Source organism: Vidua chalybeata, chromosome 7 (genome assembly GCF_026979565.1).
Source record: "Vidua chalybeata isolate OUT-0048 chromosome 7, bVidCha1 merged haplotype, whole genome shotgun sequence".
NCBI lineage: Eukaryota > Metazoa > Chordata > Aves > Passeriformes > Viduidae > Vidua > Vidua chalybeata.
Window position 1 is genome coordinate 17198801 of NC_071536.1, and position 27736 is coordinate 17226536.

At 52.3% G+C, this 27736-nt stretch overlaps 4 protein-coding genes across 4 annotated transcripts; 1 reads left to right on the forward strand and 3 right to left on the reverse strand.

The window, feature by feature from the left end:
* Positions 1 to 477: 477 nt before the first annotated feature.
* HOXD11 (homeobox D11) lies at positions 478 to 1893 on the reverse strand. The gene is made up of 2 exons (XM_053947996.1): positions 1287 to 1893; positions 478 to 713 (listed from the first exon to the last, which is right to left on the reverse strand). The coding sequence occupies exons 1-2, from the start codon at positions 1891 to 1893 to the stop codon at positions 478 to 480; spliced, it is 843 nt and encodes a 280-aa protein (XP_053803971.1).
* Positions 1894 to 8138: 6245 nt separating this feature from the next.
* On the reverse strand, positions 8139 to 9279 carry HOXD12 (homeobox D12). Its single transcript, XM_053948298.1, has 2 exons — positions 8718 to 9279; positions 8139 to 8377 (listed from the first exon to the last, which is right to left on the reverse strand). The coding sequence occupies exons 1-2, from the start codon at positions 9277 to 9279 to the stop codon at positions 8139 to 8141; spliced, it is 801 nt and encodes a 266-aa protein (XP_053804273.1).
* Positions 9280 to 14790: 5511 nt separating this feature from the next.
* Positions 14791 to 16537, reverse strand: HOXD13 (homeobox D13). Its single transcript, XM_053948112.1, has 2 exons — positions 15835 to 16537; positions 14791 to 15041 (listed from the first exon to the last, which is right to left on the reverse strand). Exons 1-2 carry the CDS (start codon positions 16535 to 16537, stop codon positions 14791 to 14793), a joined length of 954 nt encoding a protein of 317 aa, XP_053804087.1.
* An 8016-nt stretch (positions 16538 to 24553) lies between these two features.
* On the forward strand, positions 24554 to 27592 carry EVX2 (even-skipped homeobox 2). Its single transcript, XM_053948377.1, has 3 exons — positions 24554 to 24977; positions 26140 to 26396; positions 26939 to 27592. The coding sequence occupies exons 1-3, from the start codon at positions 24554 to 24556 to the stop codon at positions 27590 to 27592; spliced, it is 1335 nt and encodes a 444-aa protein (XP_053804352.1).
* Positions 27593 to 27736: the final 144 nt, after the last annotated feature.

The window sequence follows — 27736 nt, forward strand, 5'->3', positions numbered from 1 at the left end:
GTTATCCTAGCTCAAAAGCAACAACAACAGAGCCTCCCCCCCCGAACTCAATGAATTGTAAGGAACAACTACCAGACACACTGCAGGTCCATTGCTGGCACTGTGGGAGAGGGAAAAAAAGCACCTTTGGCGAAAAACACTCGAGAGTGGACAGTTGGATTTACCCTAGTTTCCCCTTATCAGGAATCTGCTCCGCCAAGCCCCGAAATCTCCAGTGGCCATTCAGTGTGGGGAGTTGCACATGAAAATGAAACTTTGAGTTCCGCAGGGTGGATGTGTCAAGTAAACAAATTAACTTTTGCATTCAGATGGTAGGTCAGAGAGACCGGTGTATTCTTTGTTTTCTTCTTTCTTCCTGTTCTCTTGCTTTTTTTTTTTTTTTTTTTAATATATTTTTCTCTTTTTTTCTTTTCTTTTCTTTTCTTTTCTTTTTTTTTTTTTTTTTTTGTGGTTTTTGTTTTTGTTTTGTTTTGTTTTTCAAAACAAGGGATTCCCTGTGAAATATTGGAGTCGATCCCTGTTCAGTTTCTTTTCTTTCATCCTTCGATTCTGGAACCAGATTTTAACTTGCCGGTCAGTGAGGTTGAGCATTCTGGACAGCTGCAGTCTCTTCTCTTTGTTTATGTACACGTTGAAGAAAAATTCCCGTTCCAGTTCTCTTATCTGATATTTGGTATAGGGGCACCTCTTTTTCCTTGATCGCTGGGGAATTGCTGAAATTCAAGAGAGAAGAAACTGATTCACGCTGCTGCTACGAACATGCTCAGCTAGGGTTTGATGAGAGACTTTGATAATATCCCATTGCCTGCAAAGCAGCCCTCTAGCACTTCAAAAAATATTCCTGACGCTTATAATCTCCGGGTGACTTAACAAGAAAAGCTAATATTTCCCAACTTCTCCTTAAAAAAGAGCTCTTCGAGCAATACAGAGAGATATTTAAATGGGCTGGAAAAATTCCAAGTTTCTCAAACTCCTCTCACACACACCCCCCGCCCCAAACAAACGAAGATCTTAAGCTCTAAACCGAAGGCAGCTCTGAGCACTACCTGTGAAATCTCTCCGTCTGCCCCCGATGAATCAACAATTTAATAACAATTAATATCCTCTTCCAAGAATACCTTAAGCCCACCTAAATTGGTTTCCTATCGTAAACACGCTTTACAACGGTAAAGGAAATCTTATAGGATATATAAAATCCTTTGGATGCTTATAAAATTGCACATAAAATGCGGCTTGACAAAGTGTTGGCCTTGTACTTTTGCCCCCAATTTACTACTGATACCTACCTGAACTGTTGCTCTTCTCTGCAACAGCCTCACCAGAAGGGGAATCGGCGCTGTTTGCTGGTGTCACTTTCTTCTCCTGGTTGGAAGGTGTTTTACTGCAAGTGCTGTTCTGGGCTTTCAAGTCGCCCTTCTCCGCGTCCCCCTCGCTCTCGGAGTGCTGCTGGTACGGGGGTCCGGGGGCTGTCTCGTAAAACTGGTCGAAGCCTTGCGGCAGGATGCCGTTCCTCCCCACCGAGCTGTAGAAGTTGGAGGCGGCGGGAGACGGTCCGTGGTGGCCGCAGACAGGGTCCGTTTTGAACAACATTTCCGTCCTCCTGTTCGCAGGCTGCAGAAAGTCTCTGTGCATCACCTCTTCAGCTGAGTAATAAGGAGCATAACTGCCCCTATACTGCCATTTGCTGCGCTCTAATCCGTATTCCCTGAATGCTACTTCACGCACAGGTTGAACATGAGGTAAATTAGAAGAATAAGGAAAAGTCATTTGACAGGACGACGATTGAGACAAAAAAGAGGGTTTCGTCGAGAAATCTGAGGGTGAGACGTAATAGGCGCACCCTGGCAGATACATATTGGATGTGCCGTGACTGCAATCGTCAAACTCAGTCATGTCTTCCTTTTTGCGATTGCAAGCAACCAGGAGGCTTCAATGCATTGAACAAGATCCATCTATTGCACAAGAGGGTTTGGACAGGATCAACTAAGAAAAAATCCCCACCGTGTGCTGACGTGCAATTCATCTTGATTGATTCTAGTGGTAATTATGTCACGTGACGCGATGTAGAAATGTCCTTATATCTATATCAGCCCCTCGGAAAGGCTCCTAAGATCTCTCCAAAGAGCCCTCCCAGCACGGGGAGGCGAGCGCGCCGTTTGTACAAATATAGCCGGTTTTAAGTCTCATCCTTTCACCAGGCGATGTAAGATACACGTAGGTGGTGCGGATCACCTGGGGCCGCGCCGCCCGGGCAGGCGCCTGCCCACCGCCGGAGCCCGGCGCGCAGCCCCCCGCCCGCATCTCCGCCCGGCCTCCCTGGGCAGCGAGGGGGGAGCACTGCCACCGTCGGGGGAGGCAGCCCCCGGAGCGAGGGTTGGGGGCTCACGGACGGGCACCCCCGGCTCGGAAACGTGATCGCTTCCTCCTTAGAGGAAGCGATACTCTCCGGCCGCCGCTCAAGCAGATGATGAGCGGGTTCACTCAGGAAAGCCAAGTCCCATTCACACATTCGAGTGTACGACCGAATCTGCCCGCCCGGCTCCTGCAATCCACAGTTGGCATCAAAACCGGTCACGAAATTCAAAGCCTGAGTTTCGATCACCTCGTTTTCCCTCGCTTATAAGCCCAAACACTGCGCACTTGTGTCAAGGCGCCAAACTGAAATGAGAAATACGCAAACAGAACATCTCTCAGCAGCCGGATTTACGAAAGGGAGATACTTTCGGGCTCTCTATAAGGCAGAGGGCTATGGCAGGAAAAGAAGTCCACCAAGCACGGTTTCCTTGGGAAGCAGAGCAGCAGACAAAGTGACCTCTGTTCTCCTGCCTCCAACTCCCACCATAATGTTCATTTTCATTGGAAGGGAAAAGCAAGACTTGGGAGCTGGCGACACGCACAGCAGCCGCCAGCCTCGCTCTGCCTTCGAGGGCTCATTTTTTTGCCAATTTTCCTTTTTTCCTTAAAATATGATATTATAGAGACAAGCACAAACAGGGCCGCAAAGATTGAAAAGAGAGGAGAATAACAAATACACCAGCATAGCCCTATACTCGACCAATTCCTTATTCCAGCAACATTTGCCAGCTCTCCATGGGAATGGGTTTTTTCCGCCACTGTACCGCATTGCCAGGTTAGCTCCATCACATGTCGCTCTCCAAATAAACCCGCTATCTTGGGCGAGCTCCCCAGGCCGAGCACGGCCGCCTCCGGACCCCCCAGCAATTCCCGGGCGGAGGCTCCGGCAAGTATCCGGCTCGACAGGCCCCGTATCACCTCCACAAAGGCACCTCCAGGTCCCACGGCAAGCGGAGAGCCCGGCAGGTGGGGAGCCAGCCCCACAGAGCTCCGGGCAAACGGGGAGGAGGCCCGTGGACTCCCCGGCTCCTCGAGGCGGCCGTGCCCGCTGAGGACTCGTCTCCGCTGCTACAGGAACCTCCTGCTCGCCCTCGGCTACGCCATGCGGAGAGGCTGCGGGGGCGGGAGCCCCGCAGCCCGGGCTGCGCCCCGCACCCTGCCCCCCGCCCCGCCTGTGCCACCGCCACCGGCACTGCCCCTCCTGCATCCCCTAGCTCCCCAGAGCAGTCGAGGGCTACCCAAGGGGCTTCCATGCCGTAGTCCAGCTAGCCCTTTCTAAAAATAAAAAGACCAAAGCCAGGCAGATAGAGTTCATTCTTAACACCCTCCCACCGCCGCCTCTTTCTTTCCTTTTCTCTTTTCTTTGTACAGTTGGAATCTTTTTTTTTTTTTTTTCCTTTGGTGCCTCACTCGCAAAACACCTCAAACGCCACACATTGCTCCCAGCAGATAGACTCTTGCCAGTTGCAAGTTATTACTAGAAATCAAAGCACAGAACCACCACTCCCTCCCTTAATCGGCTTCCGAGCCCTCTCTGTTCTGCTGCAACAGAAAAAAACAGCCTCCCAAAAATGATGTCTGTGCAGTTAAAATGGCTCCTGTGTCACTAATTACCCTGGACCTTGCAGCAAAGCAGGGCAGGGCTCCGTTCGGATTGTGCCCCCCCCCCAGGTTTCTGATCGCCCATCTCCTCACGAGAGATGGTTTTGGAAACCTATGGAGCTTCATTTTCTTTACCGTTCAAACAACTAATTGTGCCTTAGCCAGAATCTTTCACCTTCTTTTCGATGCAACAAGCCTAGCATCAATTAAATTTTGGCTCAGGAGCCAAGCGGTTTCAACTAATTCAAGTTCAAAGACATGGCGACGATTTGTCAGTACGAAAGCTCTTTTAGGAAACAGTCCTTTAAGAAACGATCTAATTTGGGAAATGTGAGACCAATACCACAGCAGAGACCCCGCTGGAATAAGGCAGAGCTGGGGGTCCCCGCCTGCCAGAGCGTTTTCACCCTGGGGTCGGTACCAGCCCAGCTCTGAACATCACAATAACAGCCCCCCCCCCTTTTTTTTTTTCCCTTTTTCCCTTACACAGATTAAATAGCATCGAAACACAAATGCACATCATGTACACAATCAGGCGAATACTTTACCGTTAGGCGTCTTGAAACATCTGCAATCGTTGCCTGGAATCACCAAGTATTCAGGTCCAAGAGACATTTCCAAACGCCCTCCGTGGAAATTAAGGCGACTTGCGTAACGTTTGGGCTTAAAAATATGCCCGGTCCGGCTGGAGAAGATGCGGTATTTTTGTGCCACCCAAGATAAGACACTAACTTGACCTTAACTTTGTTATGGCGCCCCTAGTATCTGGAGAACGTGAACAGACACTGTCTGGCAGCTCTCGTAAAAACCGACTGGAGAAGAGATTCTGAGTCATTTCATTTATTGCCACTACAGTTCTGCAAGAAAGCTTTTCCTCTCTGCCAAACTTTAATTATTTATGCTCTTTTAGGAAGCACAAAGGCATCCAGAGCCATTCCCAACAAACCAAGTTGCGTTTGCAGCCTTATCGAAAGAGGAGGGATGGAAGAGCCTCCTCGAAGGGCTTTAACACGTTTAGGCTGCGGTGGAAATGCAAAGATGTTTATGTTTGAGAAAATAAAGGGATGAACCGTCGCCTGCATGCTGCGGAGGGATGCGGACGCGAACGCAGCAAGCGGGTGCCCGCCGCTCCATCCCGCCCCGCATACACCCGCAATGCCGGTACAGGGGGCACCTGATAAGACACCCGAAATAATCCAGTGGAAGGGCGTGGAGTACATCCACCTCACTCGGGTGCATCTCCTGCGCACCCAGCCGGCGTGTTCCACACGCTTGTGCACACGTGTGCCCAGGGGACAGCTCGGGTGGGTGTGCACAGGCAGAGCCGCACAGGCAGGGCGCGCCCCGCGTCTGCAGCTCTGCCACGCGTGTGTGCCTCCCCACGCCCGAACCACTGTCCTCGCCCACTGCTTCAGAGGAAGGGATGAAACCTGGAGTGTGGGCACGCGTGAAATCATGCACCATTTTCTACCGCAGATATGTATGTGAACAGCATGAGCCCACAAACACGTACGTCTGAGTGTGCACACACGGTTACACACAACGGGCGCTACTGAAAGGAGTGCATCTATAGATACACAAGCACATACAGAGATACATGATACACAGACTTTCTCAACAAACCGCAATTTAGATCCTACCTCCTCTGCCTTTTCTCTTTCCGTAGGCGATTTAGACTAGGAGCTTCACAATAAGCCATCATCGTGGATCAGATGCGTTTAATAAATAATATATTGCCTTTCACATATTTTCATCCGAGGTTCCTCTTCGGATTTCATATCACCCATGTAATAAAGGGACGGGTTGCACTGGGGAGGACTAGGATAGGGAAGAACAGAGCAATGGGTCAATTTCTCATGGACTGTAGCCGTCTGAGTAGTATTCCAGGAGAGGGTAAGAAAAGGGGCTTTATCTGGTTTTTGCTCTTCTCCTGGCTTGCATCATTGGGGTTGCTCCTAGTTTTTTTTAATTAGAGAATGCCACTGGATGAAGAGACCATCATTGTCCGCAATGCGTCAACTCCCAGCACAGAGGCTGAACGTAACGAAGATTTGGAGAGACCTAGGAATGGTTCCTGTGGCTGTGGATGGCTGGGTGTGCATGCCTTGCCCCCGGGGAGCTGTCACCCGGCGAGGCTTCGTCCCCGCTTTCCTACTGGCAGCCACCCCCGTCATGGGCGAGGTAGGGTTTTGTCTGCATTGGGCAATGCGGGCGGTAAGTGTGGCGACAAATGCTTCGGGCTGGTTTTCTTTCTCCCCCTGAAACACCACCCAAGCGTTACCTTTGGGACTCCCTGGAAAGCTTTTGGGAAAATGGCTACGTCTCTGCCCGCCTAGAAATCCGGGATTTAGCTCCAAATTAACCTGGACTACCGTGCCCTCTCGAGCAGTACTTGCAAGCACAGGAGTGAGTAGGAGCAAAGTTCAAATATGATTCTATATGAAATAATGAGTTTATTGCCTTTGGGAAGGCTATAGCCGCGTGTAAGTAGGCAGCAGCTTTGTGCCGTTCCTAGCAGTTGTTTAGACTTTTTATATACGCCACGAAGAACCATATCTGAGCCTATTTCACACAGCAGAAAAGAAGGCAGAGTGTGCCAGCCTAATTATTGTTACTGTTGGGAGCCGTGGAAATGCTTTTAGTTAAGAAATGAAGACTTAGGTTGAAACTGCAGCCAAAAGACATTTTAATACGGACCTATAAATCCGTGAGATTTTTCTTTTAGAACTCATATTCTGAGGTATCAGACTAAGGGCAGTGTGTAGTTTCCTCAGGCCTTGGAGCTCTGGCCAGTCTGACTGCCCTGGTGTTGCAGAGGCCGGCAGCTCTCGGCAGAGAAAGCCTCTCATCAAGATGCGGAAAAAAATCGATCTAAATGTCATCCCAAAACAGTGATCAAACGGCTTAGACACTGCTACCAGCCCCTCTGGTTGGGTTATCTCCTGAGGTTTATATCTGGACAAAACCCCGAACCGATTCTCACTTTTCCCTCTTACAAATCTATGCAGAAAAGGCCATGGGGACTGACTGGTGAAATAATCAGTCCCACCAAAACCTCCGTGCTCTTCCGACTCCTGTGCCTGCAGCACCTCGGGGTGAGACGTGGGTCCCAGCCGCGCCTCAGCCGCTGTGAGCCTGGGCCTCTGTCCCGGCACCGCCCGCCGTCTTTCGCCTGCTGGGGCAGAGCTTGGACAAGGCCAAAGTCAGGAGCGCTGCAAGGGCAGGGCCCGACCCGGCCTCCTGGGGAGGCACCGGCGCCCGACTCCGCGGCCCCTGCGCTGCCGCGGGACTCCGCGCTGGCCTGGAGGCGGCTGGCACACGGCGAGGGGGAGAGGGGCGCTTTTTCCCGAGAGAGGAACCCCTCGGCCGTGCCCGTGGAGCAGCCCTGCCCGCGGCCCGCGGGCGGCAGCCCCGCCGGCGCGCACACAGGGGCCTCCCGGCCGTGCTGTGCCGTCGGGGCGGGCCGCCCCAGCGGAGCGGGGCCGAGCGGCCGCCGCTGAACCGGCGCTGAACCGGCGCTGAACCGGCGCTGAACCGGCGCTGAACCGGCGCTCAGGTTACGCGCGGGCCTTGCGCGGGTGTCACGTGCGCTCTCCGCCGGGCTGCGGTCGGATCTGCGGCTCCGGGGGCTGGCGGGGGGAGGGTGGAAAAAAAAAAAAAAAAAAGACTAAAGAAAAAGGTTTATTTGCTAACCACTTTCCCCATCGCTGCTCGAGCAGGTTACTCCAAACCACAAAACAAGCCGGCGCTGCAGGCTCGCCCTGGCGTGCAGGACAGCAGATGAAGAGAGCAGCCGGGACTCACAGAGCTGACGTCTTTACTAGGCGTTATTCCTTTATTTTGCTGCAAAATGGTGTTTACATACAGATAAAAGATATCGATCTTAGTTTAGCACCGCTTGTTCTCCGGGGAAAGAGAGGGTGGGATGCAGGACAGAATCTATATAAATGGAGAAAGAAAGGTAAAAAGCTGATAATACATGTTTCCATGCTGGTCCGGCTCGTCTTCTTCATCTTGGCTAAGAACTCAGCGCTGCCTATTTACGCAGGGATCCTACGCGTTTTGAGAATTTGGTTTAAACGGTAAAAAGACACACTCCCCGCGTTTCACTGGCGCGTACGCTCTACTCTAGGGGTGAACACTCCGGGCACAAGTTCATGCAGGAACGGGCGGACTCTGCTCTAGTACATAGAAAGAGCCTGCTCTCGCATTACTACTCTTTTCTTTTTCATCCTCCGGTTCTGAAACCAAATTTTAACTTGCTGATCGCTTAAATTCAGTCTGTTTGATAGTTCTTTCCTCTTCTGTCGGTTAATAAACTCATTGAGGAGAAACTCGTTTTCCAATTCAGCAATTTGTTGTTTTGTGTATGGTTTCCGTTTCTTTCTTGATCTCCCCTGGGTGGGGCACCAAGGCAAACCTACAACAAATACGTCGATAATTTAGTGGATCAAGTCTGGGTATACAAATATAGGAATATGCAAAAAAAAAAAAAAAAAAAAACCAACCAAAAAAACCACCAACCCAAAAAAAAACTAAGAAAGCAAAAAACCAAAAGCGCAATATATCAGAGCTAAACTAGGTCGGAAAACTGGGCAAAGCACATCTGACAGCACAATTTCTATCTAACCTCCGAGTCAGATTAAGCGGCTTTTGCTCCGAAAGAGTTACAGGGAGGGTTACAAAGTAATTACAGGCATCTCTTAAAAAGAACGTATAGCTAGGTCGCTTCTAACTAAAGCGAGATATTTAAGGCATACCATCCTGCACTGAAGGTCTGAGGCATGACTGGACTGCTGCGGGCTGAACTGTCAGGTTCAAGTTGACGGGATTCTTGATGTCCTCCTTTAAGCTTGAATTGCAGGAATTCACTTCAAAAAGAGTAGCCGAGCCATGCAAACTTCTCTGCAGGCTCGAGTGGTCATACTTTACGGGCTTTAAGTTGGCTGTGTGAGTAACAGTTGGGTCATTTGCAAAAGATTGCCTCTGCCTGCATCTCTCCTCTTGTTTGGAGCTCGTATCGTGGGCGTAATATTTATTGTTGTCTTCCAGGCACTCCTTGTTGCCGTTGGAGCTGATGTTGATTGGAACGGAGCCGGGGAGGTAAGGCTGCGCCGCGCCGCCGAACGCGTGGCTCTGCGGCTGGGCTGCGCACGAACTTGAGCAAGTCCAGGGGATCGAGCTCCGGGGGTAGGAAATGGTGGGCAGAGCCGCCAATTGACTGCCATTAGCCCGCAAATTAGGAAAATAAAAGGAATCTGGCGATTGCAAATTCAAGAGAGAACCAACGTAGCCAGATCTGTAGAGACTGCGATCACACATTTCCAACAAAGGACTTCAGCTGTTCTTACAGCGGTATTTAGTTACAACAGGGAATAAGCGGAAAGCCTGAAACGATTGGACGAAACTTTGCAGACAGGTTCTTCAAAGCCGGTAATTTCAGCACCGCCTCCAGCGACCGAGCCACAGAGTCCCCCCCTCCCCACCCTTTTTTTTCTTTCTCTTCACCCCCACTTTTAAAAAGTCTTATGATAACACTTGAAATATGAAAATATCGAGCTCGCAAGGGGGAGGGGAAACCATGGTCTCTGCTTCTATAAAAGTAGCCGGGGCGGGTTGGCAGAGCTGCGGCGCCAGTGGAGAGATGAGCGGAAAACAAACATTTGCCGAGAGGACAGGGCAGGGCAGCCCCGGGTGCAGCCCCCGTGCCGGCGATGTTCCCCGGCTGGCAGTGCTCGCCGGCTGGCAGCACCCTCCGGGCCAGAACGATACCCACGGTAAGAGTGAGCACCGAGGACTGGAAATAACTTGTGATGTCTATGAGATGTGGATGTTCAGGGCAAACGTAGGTACTTGTGCCCCTAACTGCATGATATGCATCTGCATATGCGTGCAAATAGAGTCTTAATCGATCGGCTGTTACCGGGATCGTCATTCTGCCACACCAATGGCCAGTATTCTCTTAGGTCCGCACGTCTGCCCTTTTTACCCCTTTTGCCTTTCACCTTCACTTGGAAGCGCTTCTAGGCAAACAACGCTTCTAAAACTCGGAATCTGTTTTGTCTTTGAAATACAATCAAACAAGCATCAACAGGGAATAGCGAGAGCAACAAGACCGAATTGCCTGGGCAACCCTCTGAGATTAAATAAATAAATAAACAAACAAATAAAATCGGAAGAGTTCAAGAAAGAAAATGCCAGGATCTGCTCTTCATCAGAGAGGGTGTGAATGCAGCAGCGGGCAGAGGGGAGAGTCAGCCTCATCTCCCAGTTTGTGTGAGAGGAATTTTTCCTCTTATGAGAAGAAAATAATCCCTTACTGTTGTATTACTGTGTTATTTTGGGGAGTTACACATACTTTTATATTTTTGATTGATCAAACAAGAGCCCATATATTCCATTATCTCTCTCATTTCCCCACAGCCCCAGAGTTATTAAAATCATATCTGAGAGCATCCTCACAGGGGATTTCTCGTGTCCTTTCCCAAACCGTGCGGTTTGTGAGACAGAGAAGAGGCAAGGCCCCGTGTGCTGCACCCAAAGGCTCTGTCAGGGAGCTGGAAGGCTCGGGAAGGAGTGGAGTACCCATGGGCTCCGTGCTCCCGGCCGCTCCCTGCCCCACCATCCCACAAATCCGCGGGACACTCTGGAGGCCGATCGGCCAACCGGACCGGGTGTTTCTTTTCTCGGCCTCTTTCCCAAGAAGATCTCCCCTGGTGTGTGCGAGTCCGGCGTCAAGCGAAGCCTTAATGCCCGGATTTTTCCACTTTCATTACCTCGGTTAAAAACTTGAACCTAGTTAGCATGTAGGGTTAATTTTCCCTGTTATTATCCTCTTAATCACAGTTTTAATCTTGGTTTTATTTCTAAGGCGAGATCAGAGACGCTGCCCTTCTTGACATTGTCCTAATCAAATTCATCTTTCTGTTTAATGGGAAATTGAGGGAAATTCTGCAGTAATTTCATTGCCCTGGAAAAAAAAATCTTTAAATGATTGCTCTCTCCTAGACCACACAGGACCACACAAGCACCGCTGGAGGATATTGCTGACCACTGCCTTTAATTTTTATTGTTTGAATTATGTCTACCAATTGAATCTCCCTCTTATTAGCTGACTTGTATTCTAACTTTGTGTTCCCTAAGAAGATGGGCAATATTTTTTTTTTTCATAATTGCCTTTTATGAAACAGCTGATTTTCGGTTCTTGGAAGAGAAAAGGAACATTCAGTTCAAAGGCTGTATTTTTGTCCGCAATAAACACAAGGAATGGATGTGAGTTCCCAGTTACCGGAAAGAAAGGTGACACTTCAAACTAACTTTTATGGGGTTAGAGAAAACAGAGCTTTCAATTAATATTCAACTCATTTGTAATTGCTAATTAATTTAAAAAATTAAAAAGAATGAAAGGGAAAAAAAAAAAAGAGAACATAATAAAAACCTGAAATAGCTGGAGACACTCACAGTTACGGAAAAATGTTTAAATCTACATGGAAAACATTTGCAGAAACATCATGTTCCAGAGGCAGCTGGCCTCGGAGCCGAGGGGAGCGGGGTGGAGTGGAAGGAGAGCCTCGTACGGGCTTGTGCTGCTTTTTCCAGCCGCAGCCGGCTGCTGGTTTGGGGGCAGCGTGTTAATGCCTCGGGTGTCCCCCCGCCTGTGTCTGTACAGGAAATATCACCACTGAGGAGCAGGGCGACCCGGAGGCCTGCTTTCACACGCTCCTTTCCTCTTTTCCGCTTTTTTTTTTTTTTTTTTTTTTTTTTTCCTGATTTTTAAATAGGCGTCCGGATAGGCCTGGACATCAGAGCTGACCACACGCTATAATTTCACTGGTATAGTCTTCCAGTTTACAGACGAAGGGTGCTCTGCGTGTGACCGAACAGCCTCCCTCGCTCATTTATCACTCGGAAACGCGGCGCCCGAAGCGGAAGGCTTCCCCTGCCTATGCCGGGGGTTGTCCAGGAGATGGCAGGATTGCCTCAGACATGGCTGGGAAATAGCGCTGCCTGACAGGAGCCCAGCAATGCATCACTGCGCCACCGTGCATTTGCAATTCGGTTTGTCGAGGTACATGTTAATTATCTGCAATAACGTGTGCTACATTTCAGACGAACCATCATACCCTTTTCTCTAAACATAGCTGTGGCCGCCTACAGCTGGGGCTGCGCGGCTGCAGCCCGGCCCCGGGGCCACGTGCAGCTGATGTCCTGAAGAGTCCAGGCTGTGGCCAAGAAGGGTTTGAACAAGGCTCGCCAATGCCCCAGCTCCAGGCTTAGAAAACCCTTCTAATCTCAGCCGGTAGGTAGGGGGGCAGATGTGCGCCGCATCTTCCTCCTGCCTGTAGCTGTTGGCTTCTTAATGATTCTGAACGTTCTTACGAAACTACAAGGCGACTCCTCTCCATCTGGTACCGATTTGCCAGACAGTTCGGGTTTCCTTCTGCCCGAGGAAGGCGGCTTTGGCTCGGCAAACTGCGCCTTCTGAAAGCCCGGAGCACGGCAAAGCCAAAGGTTAAGCCTGGAAGAAGGAAGAGAACAGCCCGCGATGGCTCCGCGGCCGGGAAACAAAACAGCTCTGGCAGTGCCCGGCCGGCCGTCTGCAGGGAGACTCGGTGGGAGGAAAAACCTGTGTAGAATTAATGGCTGCATGTGTGGGTGAGTGGGGGTGCCAAGGGGGAGAAGACAAGAATTTAAAACATTCGGAGAAAAGAAGGTTGCATCAGCAGAGAGGGCTGTTCCGGGCACGTAAATGATGAGCAGCGCAAGTGTCCTTTTATACTAGAATTAAACAAAAATGCTCTTTGCGATAAAATCTGAGCTGCTCAGAAATTGACTTTTTTCGTCCTTTCAGGGAAAACAAACGCCATGAACGTGCGAGCAGAGTAGAAAGGGGAAGGAAGAGGGAGGAGGAGGCGGAAGATAACCTCCCGATGGAGCCAGCCGGCTGCGGAGAAAACGGAGGGGCATCGCTCCGGGCCGGCCGCCGGGGAAGCGGCAAGTGCCGGGACGTTTTGGAAATGGAGAACAAAGGGCGGCGGGCCGCCCTCGCCGCCAGGCACCGGGCAGGCGGAGCAGGACTCGGAGGGAGAGGGGAGACACAGCCTTTCGCCTGCTTCCCACGCCCTGTATTTCTCGCCGGCAACATTTCTTTCTCACTAAAACCCTTTCCTGTCGACAAGGCACTCTCCGATGCTCTTCCTCATCCTTTAATGCGCGTCTCATTCTATCTACCTCTCATTTGCCAGGAACGGCGTCCTGTGTCCCTGAGAGGATCCCAGGCAAACCTAGAGCCCGTGAAACCCCCTGCAGCAAAAGAAGGCGAATTGCTTTCTTTTTATATACAGCGAAAAGAAATAGTTTTATTAAAGATGATTCAGGAAAAGATTTGCAACATCGTTGACAGTTTGGAAGTTCAGATTGTATTTCCAACACAAAGTAAAAGCTGACTTTGAGACACATTTTCAAAAAACGGTTTATGGAGAAATAGGCTTATCGTATGTTTTACCTCATACAAGGGTAATCAAAATGTTTAGAGCAATAGTATATTATAATAAATAATACTAGTTTGGAACACATTTTAATAATTAGATGAGGCACATTAACAGAGGATACCACTTCTCTCTCCTAGCTGTTGATTAGTGTGTCTGATCACCCTGTGTATATCATAACATGCACACTAGGTCTAAAAGAATTTAAAAATCGACAAAATCTTAGCCTTTCGGCCCATATAAATTATGGCATCTTTTGAATTTCCTTATTTATTGCTTCTGTCATTAACACCCGTTTAGTTTTGTAAATTAAAACCTAGCAGTGACCTTCGCTTGTCCATCTGGAAGTTTTTGGGCGTGAGGAAGTAGAAGAGTCTTGGGCTGGTCCAGACAAACAGGGCAGAGCGGACATTTCCCGCCAGGTCTGTGCAGGTCCATACACACCTCTGGAGGGGCAACCTCTCCTCTGGCAGCAGGGCGAGCTGGCCAATCCATCATGCCGAAAGCGCTGCCCCGAGTCACCGCGATCTGCGCCTCCGCGGAGCTCTCGGACTCGCAGCTCCGCCTGGGACACAAGATCTTCCCTTTTTCAGCCGGGGCTCCATTTCCAGCCGGGCAGCGTGGACTCCTTGCACTGAAAATGAAACTGCGGCGGATAAAACCCACAAACCCAAGCTCAACCTCAAACTTGCAGGACGGGGAGCGCGGTGGGACATGCCTGCGATTCTATGCCCCGCAACAGCTCGGAGAGGTTCTCCTTCCCTCGACAAAGTAATAACAATTTCTGCTGCAGCCAGTAACCCTCCACGCAATTCTCTCCGGGTCCCAGTGGGCCAGGCAAGTTTGGCAGAAGCCGGGTGCTGCCACGGGTCTGTATTCCGGCTTTCTTGTATTTCCGATTGATTTTTTTTTTTTTTTTTTTCACTCGGCGTGTTTTGAAGTTTATGATACCAAATCAAAACTGACACTTTCTGGCACTGGCTGTTGCTCAGAGAAAAACAAAATCACAGAATACCCCCCAAAGACTTAAGCATTAAAAAAAAAATATAAATTTTACCGTTCAACATATTTAAATTCGTTTATACTGGCCTAGAGGGAAAAACAGAAAATATAATTAATATTAATATTATTATTATTTTCAAAAAGAAGAAACTATAATTCAATTCAATACTTGTCAACACTCCCTTACACTGAGAGAAAAACGCTGACTTTCATGGAAAACAATTCCCGACATTTCGCCACCGCTGGAAGGACAAAAAAAATTAAATATATTTTCAAAAGTCTTTTCAAAAGTCTTTAGCTGGTGGTTGAGTTTATATTTTTATCACTGTCCGCAATTAATGTATCAGGATACATTGTCTTTCAGTTTGGAGACTATTTTCTTATCCTTCACCCTCCTGTTCTGAAACCAAATGGTAACTTGTCTCTCAGACAGGTTCGTGGCTGCGGATATCCTTCGCCTCTTGTCCTTGTTAATGAACTTGTTAATGGCGTATTCATTCTCGAGTTCTTTAAGCTGCAGTTTTGTATACGGCACTCGCTTCTTTCTCCCACGCCGGTAGACACACATATCGGGCTGGTTTAGTGCAACGTCCCCTATTGCAAAAGACATTATGTGAAAAATCAGAATTTTATTACAGGCTTTTAAAGCTTAACCGATACTTGTTGGGCACTGGTTTTCATGGGCAAATAAATAATGCCGGGTTGTTTACAGTTTATTATTATTTACACTGCCACATTATTTGCACTCTAGTAAAGCACCACCAAAACTTTGATGGACTGTCATCACTTTTCAGGCATGCATCGCTAACCGAGCATGCAGGGCGGTGGGGGCATTGGCTGGGGGGCTGAGAGTGGGTCGGTGCTGGCAGCGCACATACATAAATCGTTTTGGTGAGAGTTTCCCGGGTTTGTTTGCATGTGGTTTGTGCCTCTATGCCCTCACTGCTCGCGGTCTCTTAAGTGCTCTGGGGCCGCCGGATCAGTCGCCAGCCGGAGAGACAGAGGAGAGCAAGCCTTCGAACCACCGTCCTGCAAACTTCAAACGCGACTATAAACCCGGCCACCGAGGGAAGCAGCGGGAGAAGGGCCCGAGGCCGCCCCGGTGCTCGCGGGCCGGGGGTCGGGTGCCCTGGCGCTGCTGGCGGGGAGGTTCTGGGGTCAGTCCCGCGGGTATGGAAAGCAGAGGGTGAGGATTTTCTCGGGGGTAGACGGCCGAGGGGGGAGTGAGAAAAAGATAATATCCACCGCCCCCACCCTGCTGTATGCGTGTCTGTGCAGCGTGTCCAGCTCGGCAGGCCGCCCCTGCAGCCCGGGGGCGGGGGAGGGGACGGGAAGGCGGAGGAGGCGCGGGGGTGTTCTGCTCAGACCATTTCTCCCCCTCTCGTACCTGGAAAGGACGATTTCCAGAAGTGTGAGCTCTGTGTCTGATCTTTGGCACAGTAAACCTGACTATTCCAGCCATTAGCCAGAGTCCAAGACTGATAGCCCTCCATTGATATGTATGTTTCGTGTCTCGGTTCCCCAGAGCCAAACGTTGAGACCATGTCTATGTACCCAGGAACATGCTGGTAAGGGGTTGTATAGCCCTGGTAGAAGGACACTTCCTTTGCCCTGGAGGAGACTTCATTGGCGGGGACACTCGTGCTGGTCAAGCTGGAGACGTCCATGTACTTTTCCACGGGAAAGCCGCCAATGGAGGCATGGGGGGGAGACTTCAGGGCGTTTTGCTGTATCCCAACCCCGTGGGACATCCTGCAGCTATAGTATCCATTGCCAAAGTGATACCCATAGCCCAGCGCGGGGGCGGCGGCCGGCGTGGTAGAGCCCGGGCAGTCCTTGGTCGGGGGGTCAGGCCTCGCCGCCGCCCCCGAGCGCTCCCCTCCGCCGGCGTAGGCAAAACCCGAGGCGGCGGCGGCGGCGGCGGCAGCGGCGGCCGCTCGGCCCGTGTGCGCCGCCCCGAAAACGGGCGAGGAGAGAAAATTACGGCACTGCCCGGGGGCTCCGCCGCCGCCGCCGCCGCCGCCGCCGCTGCTGTCGCCGCGCAGTCCGTCCATCTCCCAGCTCGCTGCTTTGCTCATGGCCTTGCACATCGCGGGCGGCGGCGGCGGCTCGGTCCCCGGCCGGGCATGATGCGGATGGTTATTTGCCTCCAACAGGTTGGATCCTGGCGGTACGTTTATAAAAACGAAGTCCAGGTTGGGAGGGGGGACCGGGGCGGGGGCGGCCGGCCCCAGATTAGTTTGCCTCAGCCCGGGGGGCTGCTCATAGGCTGCCGTCGGAACATGTGACCCTCCCGCTGCCCGCACTGCCCCTTTCGCCTCGCAGTCCCCCGGTCGGCACCGACGGCGCCCCCACCCTCTACTCCCACCCCCGCCCCGCCGCCGCGCTCCCGCCCCGCCACGGCCCCTGCGCTGGAGCGGGGGGAGATTGGGCGGGCGAGCAGCGGTGATGCCCCTCCGGACCAACCTAGGCCCCCGTTGCTTCATCTCCCCCTTTCTCCTGCCCGCGGCTTCAAAAAGGCCAGCCGAGTACCACTGGACCTTTTGAGGCCGCCGGCAGGGGCCCTTTTTACAGCCACGGACAAGGGTCTCACCGGATCCACAGCGAGACCTTCTCCAGTTCATTGCTACCTCTGCAAAAGGGGGAAAACCCCAACACAGTCTTTGTGTTCCATCTTCCCCACCTCCCTTCTTCCCGGCGATATATGGAGTAGATGGGCTTTGTCCTATCGGAAAAGGGGTCCCTTGGCTTCACTGAACTGTCGGTCCTTGGGAGAACCCTCCTTTTGCCCATCCCCCTTACACCCCCCCCGCCCCCGATATTGCTACCGGTTAGGAAAATGCACGGGGTGTGTGCGCAGCGCAAGATGGTAAACCTGGCACTCATTAGATGTGGCTTTTTTCCCCGTGCAGTGTCAGTTCATGTCGTGGTAAGGCAGCCTAGTTAAAACGCAGTTTGCTTACGCTGACGGCTGTTCTCGTGGTGACTTCCCAAGACGGTGGCAAATCCTCCTGTCGTCTCTCTCGACTCTCACACTGAGTCGGGATGGAAATGCAGGAGCGCGAAGTACTGGAAATGGAGAAAGCTCCGAAGATGACTCCCGGCTCCATCTCCAGTCCCAACCACAACCTCAACCACAACCCCAATCCCTACCCCTCTGGACCGAGTCCAGTCACTCCGCAGTTGTGAATTGCACACTTCGCTCTCTCTTGGGCGCGGAGGGCAAGAAGTTGCTGGGAAAAGTGTCAGCTTCGCGGGGAAGGACAGGGAAACTCCGTGCCGCTGAAAACCGTATAGCTGGGGCTATGTTTACTGACCCTACGGAGGCTCAGGCGCATGAGAGAGGAGAGGCAGCCGCCATGGAGGTGAAACTCTGTACCGACAGCATTGCGGGGCTCTGGGGGTGTCCTTGCTGAGCAGCCCGGGCAGGTGGTGGCAGGGCTCCCCGGACGCTGGGCTGTCGCAGGATAGCTGCAGGTCCCGCAGCAGCCGCCCGTCACACAACCCTACTTTGTAGCCGGTCTAATAATCGTTGGCGGTATCTGGAAGCGGGGTTTGGAAGGACAAACGGGTGCCCATAATTACCAAATGCATTGGTGCACCAACCGAATGTCATAGACGAGTTCATGTTCATTAGCTCTGACCGCATAATTGTTATTAATCTTTCATAATCTGCTAAGGAGTGAGCCAGGCGTGATTACATGTTTCTCTCAGCTATAAGCCGAATTAGTATTTACTCTCAGGACATTAAACTCTCCGTAATTAGAAGGAAGTTTAGTCGAAGAATTATTTTCTCACCCTTTTATGTCGCTGCAAGCAACTTTCTACCGAAAACGTTGCTATAAAAAGAAGTCCAGAGAAACGAAGGACTTTTTTTTCTCCAGACATCTTTCTATGTGTATTCCCACGTCCTGTTGTGTTTCCTCTTTCAATAAATGAGGTAAAAATTTCTCTCATGTCAGGACCTTTAAATAAGGCCGTGAAAGAAAGGAGCACCTAAAGAGCAGGGTTTCGGAGCTTTTGAAGGTCGATTGCATCAAAGGAAACCACGGTGCAGCCGCAGGGACTCCTGTAGAGGTCTTCAGCCCTGCCGAGACCTCTGCTCCAGCGAGAGCCCCTCGGTGTACCAAAAAACTCTTTGGGCGGGTTCATGACCAACAACTTCAATTCTATAATGAGCTGCTTTGTGAAGGGTGCAGAAAACAGTATTGCCTTGCATGGCAGGATATTATGCACAGGAATAAATGATCTCATGAGCAAAGGTCGGTTCTCTGAGAGCACCCACCCAGTTTACAAGTAGCAGGATGGGTCCCGCACCCCCGGTCCAGGGGGCCGTGCGGGGCGCCGTGCAGTCCGGCACTTCCTTTGCCCAGGGAGAACAGTTCCCATCGAGGCTCAGCTCCGTGTCGGGCAGGGCAGGCGGACCTGCCGCGCTGGCCGGGTGTCTCTCCCTGCGAGGCCGTCCTTGTCCTCTCTGGGCAGCGCTTCCGCGGGTGGCCAGCGCCCTGAGGAGCCGTGTCGCATTTTCCATTGACACATTGCATGGGAATCTGCAGAATACATGAACTAGAAAGCAACGCTGCAGGCGTGCTTGTGCCTCCACAGAAGAAAAGGTTGTGGATTTTTTTTTTTTTAATTTTTACAATCCTGAAATACTTTCATTTAGTCAAGTGCATTTACCACTATTTAATACAGTTAGGATTCCACTCAAACTTTTAGCACAAGCTTTTAGTATCTGCCTAGTATCCATCTCTTACAGACCACCCCCCCCGATTTTTTATCTCCTCCCTCGCCAAAATTTGCCCATGGTAATTGTGTCGATAGGAAGTTGCTTCTTATGTTAATGTTTGGTGTAAGAAAAAATTCTTGTCCAGGGCAAACAGAGAACGCAAACAAAACCACTCAATTTATATGTCTTCCAAATCTTATCCCGTTTCCACTGCATTCCGTTGTTGCCTTTTAATTTGTAGGAACTTTTAATAGCTAAACAGAACAGAAGAACTTTCATTTTCCCCCATGCCTTTAAAAAAATAGCCAGTTATGATAACGAATAGATTGAACAGTAACACGTAGAGAATTGTTAAACTATTTCCCCTTCCAGATCTATGCCACAGCTTCTCACTTCTTTAGTTGCTTCAACCTTAAATAATCTGTTTCGAGACGGAGAAAGTTTTCTCGGGGCTCCCCGCGTGGTCTCGGTGCAGCGGCCACGGGTGGTTGAGCACTGCGGGCGTTGAACTTGAGCTCTCGGGTCACGGGCTGGTGCTGGCCGCTGTCTGACTGCCCCGGCCGCTCTGAGGCAGCGCGGGGACCTCGGGACCCTGACCTTGGACCAGCTCGGCAGCCTGCCGCAGTTGCAACCTAAACTGAACCATCGGCCGAGTCCCTTTGCGACCGGACGTGGGCTCTGTGGTTTGAGTGGAACCCCGTCTGTGTGCAAAGGCTGCCTCAGAAGACATGGTGTAACTGTGAAACTCGCCTGGCATCCCGTGCGTTTCTGCCTGCGCAGCGCGGGGAGGGACGGCGTGTAGGGCACGTGGGACTCGGGGACAATTCACTCGCGAGTGATATTTCACAGACAATATAGGCTGAACACGGCCCAAGACTGGCCCTATGCTGATATGGCGGCCTGAGGCAGAGGGGAGAGCCGGGGCTGAGCAGGAGCGTGCTGCGTGCTCGGACACGCAGGCCAGCCGCTGCGCGGGCGCGGAGCTGCCCTGCCAGGCGGCCTCCGGCTGGTGGGAGGGGGCGGGCAGGGCCAGCGAGTAGGGCTGGACAACAGGGTGGCAGCACCTGCGGGCAGGACCGGCGGTCAGATCAGGTAGGGCCGGCGGGCAGGGCCGGCGGGTACGACAGGCCGCAGAGACAGGGCTGGCCGGACAGGACGGGCAGGGCAGGGCTGGCAGAGCAGGGCAGGGCTGGCAGGGCAGGGCAGGGCTAGCAGGGCAGGGCAGGGCAGGGCTGTCAGGACAGGGCATGGCAGGCAGAGCAGGGCTGGCAGGGCAGAGCAGGGCTGGCAGGGCAGGGCTGGCAGGGCAGGGCAGGGCAGGGCAGAGCAGGGCAGAGAAGGTAGGACGGGCCGGGCAGAGCAGGGCTGGCAGGGCAGGGCAGGACGGGAAGGGCAGGGCAGGGCAAGGGCAGGGTAGGGCAGGGCAGGGCAGGGCAGAGCAGGGCAGAGAAGGTAGGACGGGCCGGGCAGAGCAGGGCTGGCAGGGCAGGGCAGGACGGGAAGGGCAGGGCACGGCAGGGCAGGGTAGGGCAGGGCAGGGCAGGGCAGAGCAGGGCAGGGCAGAGAAGGTAGGACGGGCCGGGCAGAGCAGGGCTGGCAGGGCAGGGCAGGGCAGGGCAGGGCAGAGCAGGGCAGGGCAGAGAAGGTAGGACGGGCCGGGCAGAGCAGGGCTGGCAGGGCAGGGCAGGGCAGGGCAGGGCAGGGCAGGGCGGGCAGTGCCGCCGAAGCGCCGCCAGGTGGCGCCGCCGTGCCTGCCGCCGGTGCCGCCGCGGGCGGAGCGCGGCCCCCGCGCCGCGGATCCCTCGGAGCGGCCCCGCCGGGACCGGCTCCGCGCGTCCCCGCACTTCCCACGACCACCGCACCCCCGACCACCGCACCGCCGCCTTCTCCCACCCCACGGGCCCCGTCCCGGAGACTCTGCGCTACTGCGGATGTCTCCTGCGCGCTGCCCTGGGACCTTGCTGGCAGCCTGCCCCGCTGCGGAATAGGAAGCAAGATATTCCCGCTCGTCTTCCCAAGAACGCTCTCTCTGGTGAAAAGCTGCCCGAGATGTTTGTCTCATTTAATACGAACTTCGTTTCGATTAAACTACGTGACCCCTTTTCCCCGGGTAAGATTTAATAAATGAGTACTGAAATATTCTTTTATGCCTCCAGCAATAACTTTAAATGTAAAAATCTGGCCAAAGGCCTAAGTAGCTATTTAAACTTACAAGAACAACTGAGTAAACAGAGGCTAACAAAAGCTCACATATTTCGGCAGTTTCTCGTCGGTCTCTGTAACTTCCTCCCTCTTTACTCACTAATGTCACTTCAATATCCATGTTTTTTTAGGCTTAGCTATTGATTTTGAACAACTACAAACAGTCGGAAAGATCTTGTAGGCTATGCTATTCTTTTTGGAAAAAAAAAACCCAGCCAAACAAAGTCCCCAAAGGAACACCACAAAAGAAAAGCAGCAATAAAAAAAATAAAAAAAAAAAAAAAAAAAAAAAAAAAAAAAAAAAAGCGAAACAGAACAACAATCCCAAAGATATAAATATCAGTGCAGTGAATACCTCTACTTTTCTGGGATTTTAAACAACAGACAACTAGTTTATTAGGGGGTTGACTAGTCTGGGGTGAGCTCATTAACTGCATTGCAGGGAACAGTTTTGTAACCTCACCTCTACCTAGTGGAAGATTATTAACGTCTTGTATAACATTTTATAACCCTTGCATATGAATCTAGCTGTATTTTAAGGCACTCTGTACATAACCTAGGGTATCACTATTATTTAAAAGGTGCAAAATATAACCCTAGTAAAGATCATTCATAGCCGCACTTGAGTGTAACTTATTTTTCTCACATTAGGGCTTTTCACATAGTCTTTTTCATCCGCTCCAAATAACATAAAAACCCGTTCTCTCCTTTTTAGTGGTGCAGTAACATTTTTTGAGTCTAAAACCGTGCCGGTTCTGGTGGCGTGTACATACGATTGCCTCCGAGATGTGGTATCTCGGCTGCGGTTTTCGACAGAGCAGGGGGAAAGATGCTTGCCGCGTTACAGCATGTAAGAAAACAGACGAGGGCGCCAAACGACAGCAATAAACCCGGCCGCAGGTTTCCGCTCCGCCTCCGCCCCGCCGGGACCGGCGGCCGCGCCGCCGCCTGCTGCGGAGCCGGGCACGGCGGGGAAGCGAGGGGCAGCGGGAGCGCGGCGGGGCCGCGTCCCCCGGGCGGGGCGGGGCGGTGCCAGCTGCCGCCGGCAGGGCGCCTGCCCGGCCGCGCTCCGCGGGGGCACCCCGGGGACACGCTTCGTCCCTCCGGGAGCGCCCCGCGAAGCCGCAGCTCCCGGCCCGGCCGGGACCCCGTGGGGTATCTGCGGCCCCGTGGCCTGCGCACCGCTCCTCTTCCCGCCGCATCGCCCCGCTCCTCCGCCGCGCCCGCGGGCAAGGAAAAGTTGACATTTACTCTTGTCTGGTTTGGGGGCTGTAAAACGCAGGACACCACATTGCAGTCTAAATTCACATTTCAAAGGGCTGACATAAAACTCTCATTAATAGAAGGCTGGATTTTGCAAACAACGCCTAAAATGTTTCTTAAATATTTGGTGGAATGTTTAGGAGGACTTTAACAGGCTGTTGAAAAAAGAAATCTAACAAGTATCCAATTTTCGAGCTATGAATCATGCGCAAGAGCACAAGAACTTAGGATATGCGTGTGACCAAGATTAGCAGGAAAGCTCTCCTCATTTAAAAAAAAAAAAAAAAAAAACCAAAAAAAAAAACGCGTTTAATCACAGGAAACATTCGGGTGTTTCTCCGGGAGATGAAACTGGTATTCCCAGGGTCTAAACACTAGATGATGTAGGTGAAAAAAAAAATCCCGGCGAGATAAAAGGTTGGGCAGCTATCGAAGCGCACTCCAGAGATGCTAACGACAAAGGATTTATCTTCGTTTAAATGGTTGCCATCAGCGTCATTATTACTAGCAAAGTTACCACTGAAGGGAGACTTTCCGACTGTCACGTCTGCCGAGCGCGGCAGCCCGTGTCTCCAGCAGCGCGGCGACGCTTCGCCCCGCGGCACCCGGCAAAGAGCGGAGGGATGAGCTAACTGAGCCACAGGTAACTTTGGAGAGAGGGTGTTAAGGTGATGTTTCTGATAGGTCGGAACCTGTAGGCAATAACTCTCATCCATCATTTAATTCTATTATTATTTTCTAATTTTCAAATGCTTAGGTTTTATTGGTGGTGGGGAGGAAAGAAGCAAAGGGCTGGAGTGAAACCTGCCTGGAGAATGAAATGGATGCCCACGGAGTGTTTTAAATCACTAATGTATTTAACGTTCTCCAGTTATTTCCTTCCCCTATCATACCGTAAAACAGTCAGTATTTTCCCAGAAGGAAGAAAAATCCCGGGCTAGCTTCGTCGATAAGCAGGATTATAGAAAGTAAAAATGAGATCATATTTAAGGACTCAAAGAAGACAAAGATAATAGAGTTGTAATATACTACATTGTAACAAATATTTTAATCTCCAGGTAACTACTGTAGGTACCCTTGAATGTAGGCAGCAGATTTGTAAAGTCTGGGCATAAGGTTCGCGCGTGTCAGGGGGTGCGTGGGGGTGTCAGTGTAAATTCCTAAATAAGAGTACAAAGTGCTCTGGAAATGGGAGGGAAAAGTAAAGAGATATCAGTGGCAGGAGGTTCTCGATCCTCTGGTCCTACTGAGCATTTATTTGCCTTGTGATCTAAAATTCGCCTCAGAAATAATAATAAAGAAAAGTATTATCTAATATTTAGCATGTAGTTCTGTCCGAGGACAAATGAGAAAGAAGCTGCATCATTAGGACCTAAAAGGCAACAAAACAAAAATCAGAGCATAATGATGCACCTAAATGAAGGGGGAAATGTTGCACAGCTCATTTTATTAATCAGACTGTCAATTCCACCCCAGAGGCCAAACCCCAGAGCAATTCAAGCAGGATCTGATCAAGCTAAGGACAGGAGCTTTACTCCTCACTTCTTGTCTTTCTTTCTTTCCACCTGGATATATTTGTCTGCTCTGAAGCCGCCTTCATTATCCACTGACAGGAGCTTGTATTTATTTGCTTATAAACCTGTTACAATAAATGATTATTCGAACAGCGTCATTCGTACCTTAATGACGAGCACCACTTTTTGATGAATGACATTTCGGGCTAGAAAGGATGTATGGGTCATTTTGACCAGTCATTCCCTCGCTTTGGCATCCCACAATTTTTACACCTCCCTCAAAAACAGATAATAATATTTAGAGACACTTGCCGGGCTGAATGTGAATTAGCCCCTGCTGCAGCTCATCATTAGTACAGGACCAGCCCTGCAACTTTGACATTTTTTATAAAGCTGAGATGATGGAAAGAATAAGAAAAGAGATGATCCTGATGGAGAGAGGGCTGCACAGCCCTACAGCTGGCAAAAGGCTCTCGAATTTGTCAGACTCAGCTGGAAATGCGGTGTTGGAGGCCCTTGAAAATTCTCCGCACAGTGGTCGCCTCAGCCCGAGACTGACTGCCGCCTCCCTGCACAGCGCTATAGGGGACATCTCCGCCAAAGGCAAATTTGAAATAGACACTTTATTCAATCTCCAGCATCCGAGCAGTGAAAGCACTGTGTCCTCCGAAATCCCGCCGTCGGAAAGCAGGAAGAAAATCAGCCTTTATTCCGAAGTTGCTCAAGAGGCAGATATGAACAGTGATGTGGAGGTGGGCTGCTCCGCGCTCCGCTCCCCGGCCAGCCTGACTTCCTCCCAGCTGAAGGAAAACAGTAACAAAGGTAACTCTTCCTTTATCATCTTCATCTAAGCCCCGCGCTTTGCCAACCGGCTTTAAAAACCAGAGGAAACCCGCTGCCACCGCCAAAGTTGCTGGCCTCTGCATCGGCGCTCTCTCTTCTGCGAAGACAGAGCTCCAGGCTGTAAAATATTATTACAATTACGGCGCTACCCCAATAGCCGAGATACACTGTCCGGGCAGCGCCTGTGCCGGTGCCTTCATGTGTGTGTGTGCATGCCCAAATCCATTGATATGTAGATATATATCCAGAATATAGGTGGGCACAAATATCCACCCACCTATATTTAGGCAAAGCTTTCTCCGTGTATTTCCCCGCGCTCTTGGAGCCCTCGGCGTCTCTTGAGCTGTATATGAGTGTATATACATAGATTAAATTAGAGAGAGAGAGAGAGAGAGAGAGAGGGGAATGCGAGGAAACTGCCCGCATTTGACTGTGTGTGTCCTTCACTGTATATGTAACGTACTGTCTGTGTCCACCTCAGGCTAATTTGGCATTGTTCACTTTTCCCCTGCTTGTAAGAGGCGTTTTGAAACAGCCTCGTATCCTTCCCCGTTCTTAGCGGGGCACAGTGATGGACGGTGGTTGTTACTTTTGCTGGAGGTGGAGGTTGTTATTACTGGGGAGGTGTAGGGAGATGAACGGTGGATTTCCTAGGCGCCACAGTGCATACCTTTTTCGTCAAATGTGCCGGAGAAAGGAAGGGATGCTCGACGTAACCCTGGAGAAAAAAAAAAAAAAAAAAAAAAAAAGGGGGGGGTGTTTATTGCTGCTTTTATTTTGTATGTCTCAAAAGAAACTAAAGAATGGCAGTCGAAGGGGAACAGGCTAGCGCCGAGCCCGGGCCCCGAGCCACGGCCCGTGCCCTCGCCCGCTCTCCCCTGAGCTCGGCTGCCCTGCATCTCCAAGCCCGCCCCATCTGAAAATAAAGCAGTTACGAAGGATTAAAAAACCCCAACCCAACCGAACAAGCAAAAAATAACCAACAAGCAACCTCCAAATCCAAATGTATCGATTCTGTTAGCAGCAGGGATTTGTAAGAATGACAGCTGGCCTTGGGTGTAGCGGGCCAGGTCCGGCCTGGCCGGGAGGATTGAGGGTCCACCGAGTCGCCCGCTCTCACCACCGTGCCCTCGCCCCGCAGGCTACGCGGAGAGCAGCCCGACGCCCAGCGCCCCCGCCGCCCCCGCCGCCCCCGCCGCCGGCATCGGCAGCCTGCACAGCGGCGGCGCGCTGGGCGGCTCGGCGGCGGGGGCCGACCAGGTGCGCCGCTACCGCACCGCCTTCACCCGGGAGCAGATCGCCCGCCTGGAGAAGGAGTTTTACCGCGAGAACTACGTGTCGCGGCCTCGGCGCTGCGAGCTGGCCGCCGCCCTCAATCTTCCGGAAACCACCATCAAGGTACGCCGCGTTCCGCGCCCACCGAGCCGCGGCTGCCCCGAGCACCCCGGGCCGCGGCCGGCTCTCCGGTTGAAGGACTCGCGAGGCCCACATCTATGAGCACCAGTTCTGCTCGTTTGCTTTTCTGCATCTAACACTTTTCATTTACTTTTTAAAAAGTTGTTGTTATTACTGTTGTTTTTATTTTCCTGGTCAGTTTTTATCGCGTTAGCCTATTTCCTAAAGTGAAGAGGGGAGGCAATAAACGTAGGGGGAATGAATGAGCGTCAGTACCGTACAGACAGAGTCCTGAGTGAGGAGGACGGGACGATTCGAAGAGAAACATTTATTCGGATCGAAGGAGTCCCTCTCGAGTAGAGGGAGGGCCGTACTAACCGCTCCCCTCGGGCAAGGTCACGGGAGATTGCTCCGGAAGGGAGAGGGGTCACCTAGAAGCGTTGGCAGTATGATTTGGTGGGTGCCCGCCGGTGTCCGCGGGAGAGGGTGCGGCGGGGCGCGGCGTGGAGCGGAGCTGAGGCCGCGCTGTGCTTGTATCCCCGCAGGTGTGGTTCCAGAACCGGCGGATGAAGGACAAGCGGCAGCGCCTGGCCATGTCATGGCCCCACCCGGCCGACCCCAGCTTCTACACCTACATGATGACCCACGCGGCGGCCACGGGCAGTCTGCCCTACCCTTTCCATTCCCACGTCCCGCTCCACTACTACCCGCACGTCGGGGTCACGGCTGCCGCCGCTGCCGCCGCTGCCTCGGGGGCCGCCGCCGCGCCCTTTGCCACCTCCATCCGCCCGCTGGACACTTTCCGCGCCCTCTCGCACCCCTACTCCCGCCCGGAGCTGCTCTGCAGTTTCCGACACCCCGGCCTCTACCAGACGCCGGCCGCCGCCGGCCTCAACAGCAGCGCGGCCGCCTCGGCAGCGGCGGCGGCGGCAGCGGCGGCAGCGGCGGCGGCGGGCTCGGGGCCTCCGGGGGGCTCGGCGCCCTGTTCCTGCCTCAGCTGTCACAGCAGCCAGACGGCGGCGGCGGCGGCGGCGGCGGCCTCGGCGCTGGGGTCGCGGAGCGGCACGGCCGCCGACTTCCCGTGCACGGCGGCGGGGCAGCGCTCCGAGAGCGGCTTCCTGCCCTACTCGGCCGCCGTGCTCGGCAAGGCCGCGGTCGCCTCTCCGGACCAGCGGGAGGAGGCGCCGCTCACCAGATAACTACCCTGGCCCGAGCCCGGGGGTGTTTTGTAGGGAGAGTCGCGGGGGGATTGGGGGGGGGGGTCGGGGCGGGGGGCGCCCCCGCATTCTGCCGAAAAGTTCTGTCTATTTTTTTATTGCTGACCGCCCCGCCGCTGTGGGGCG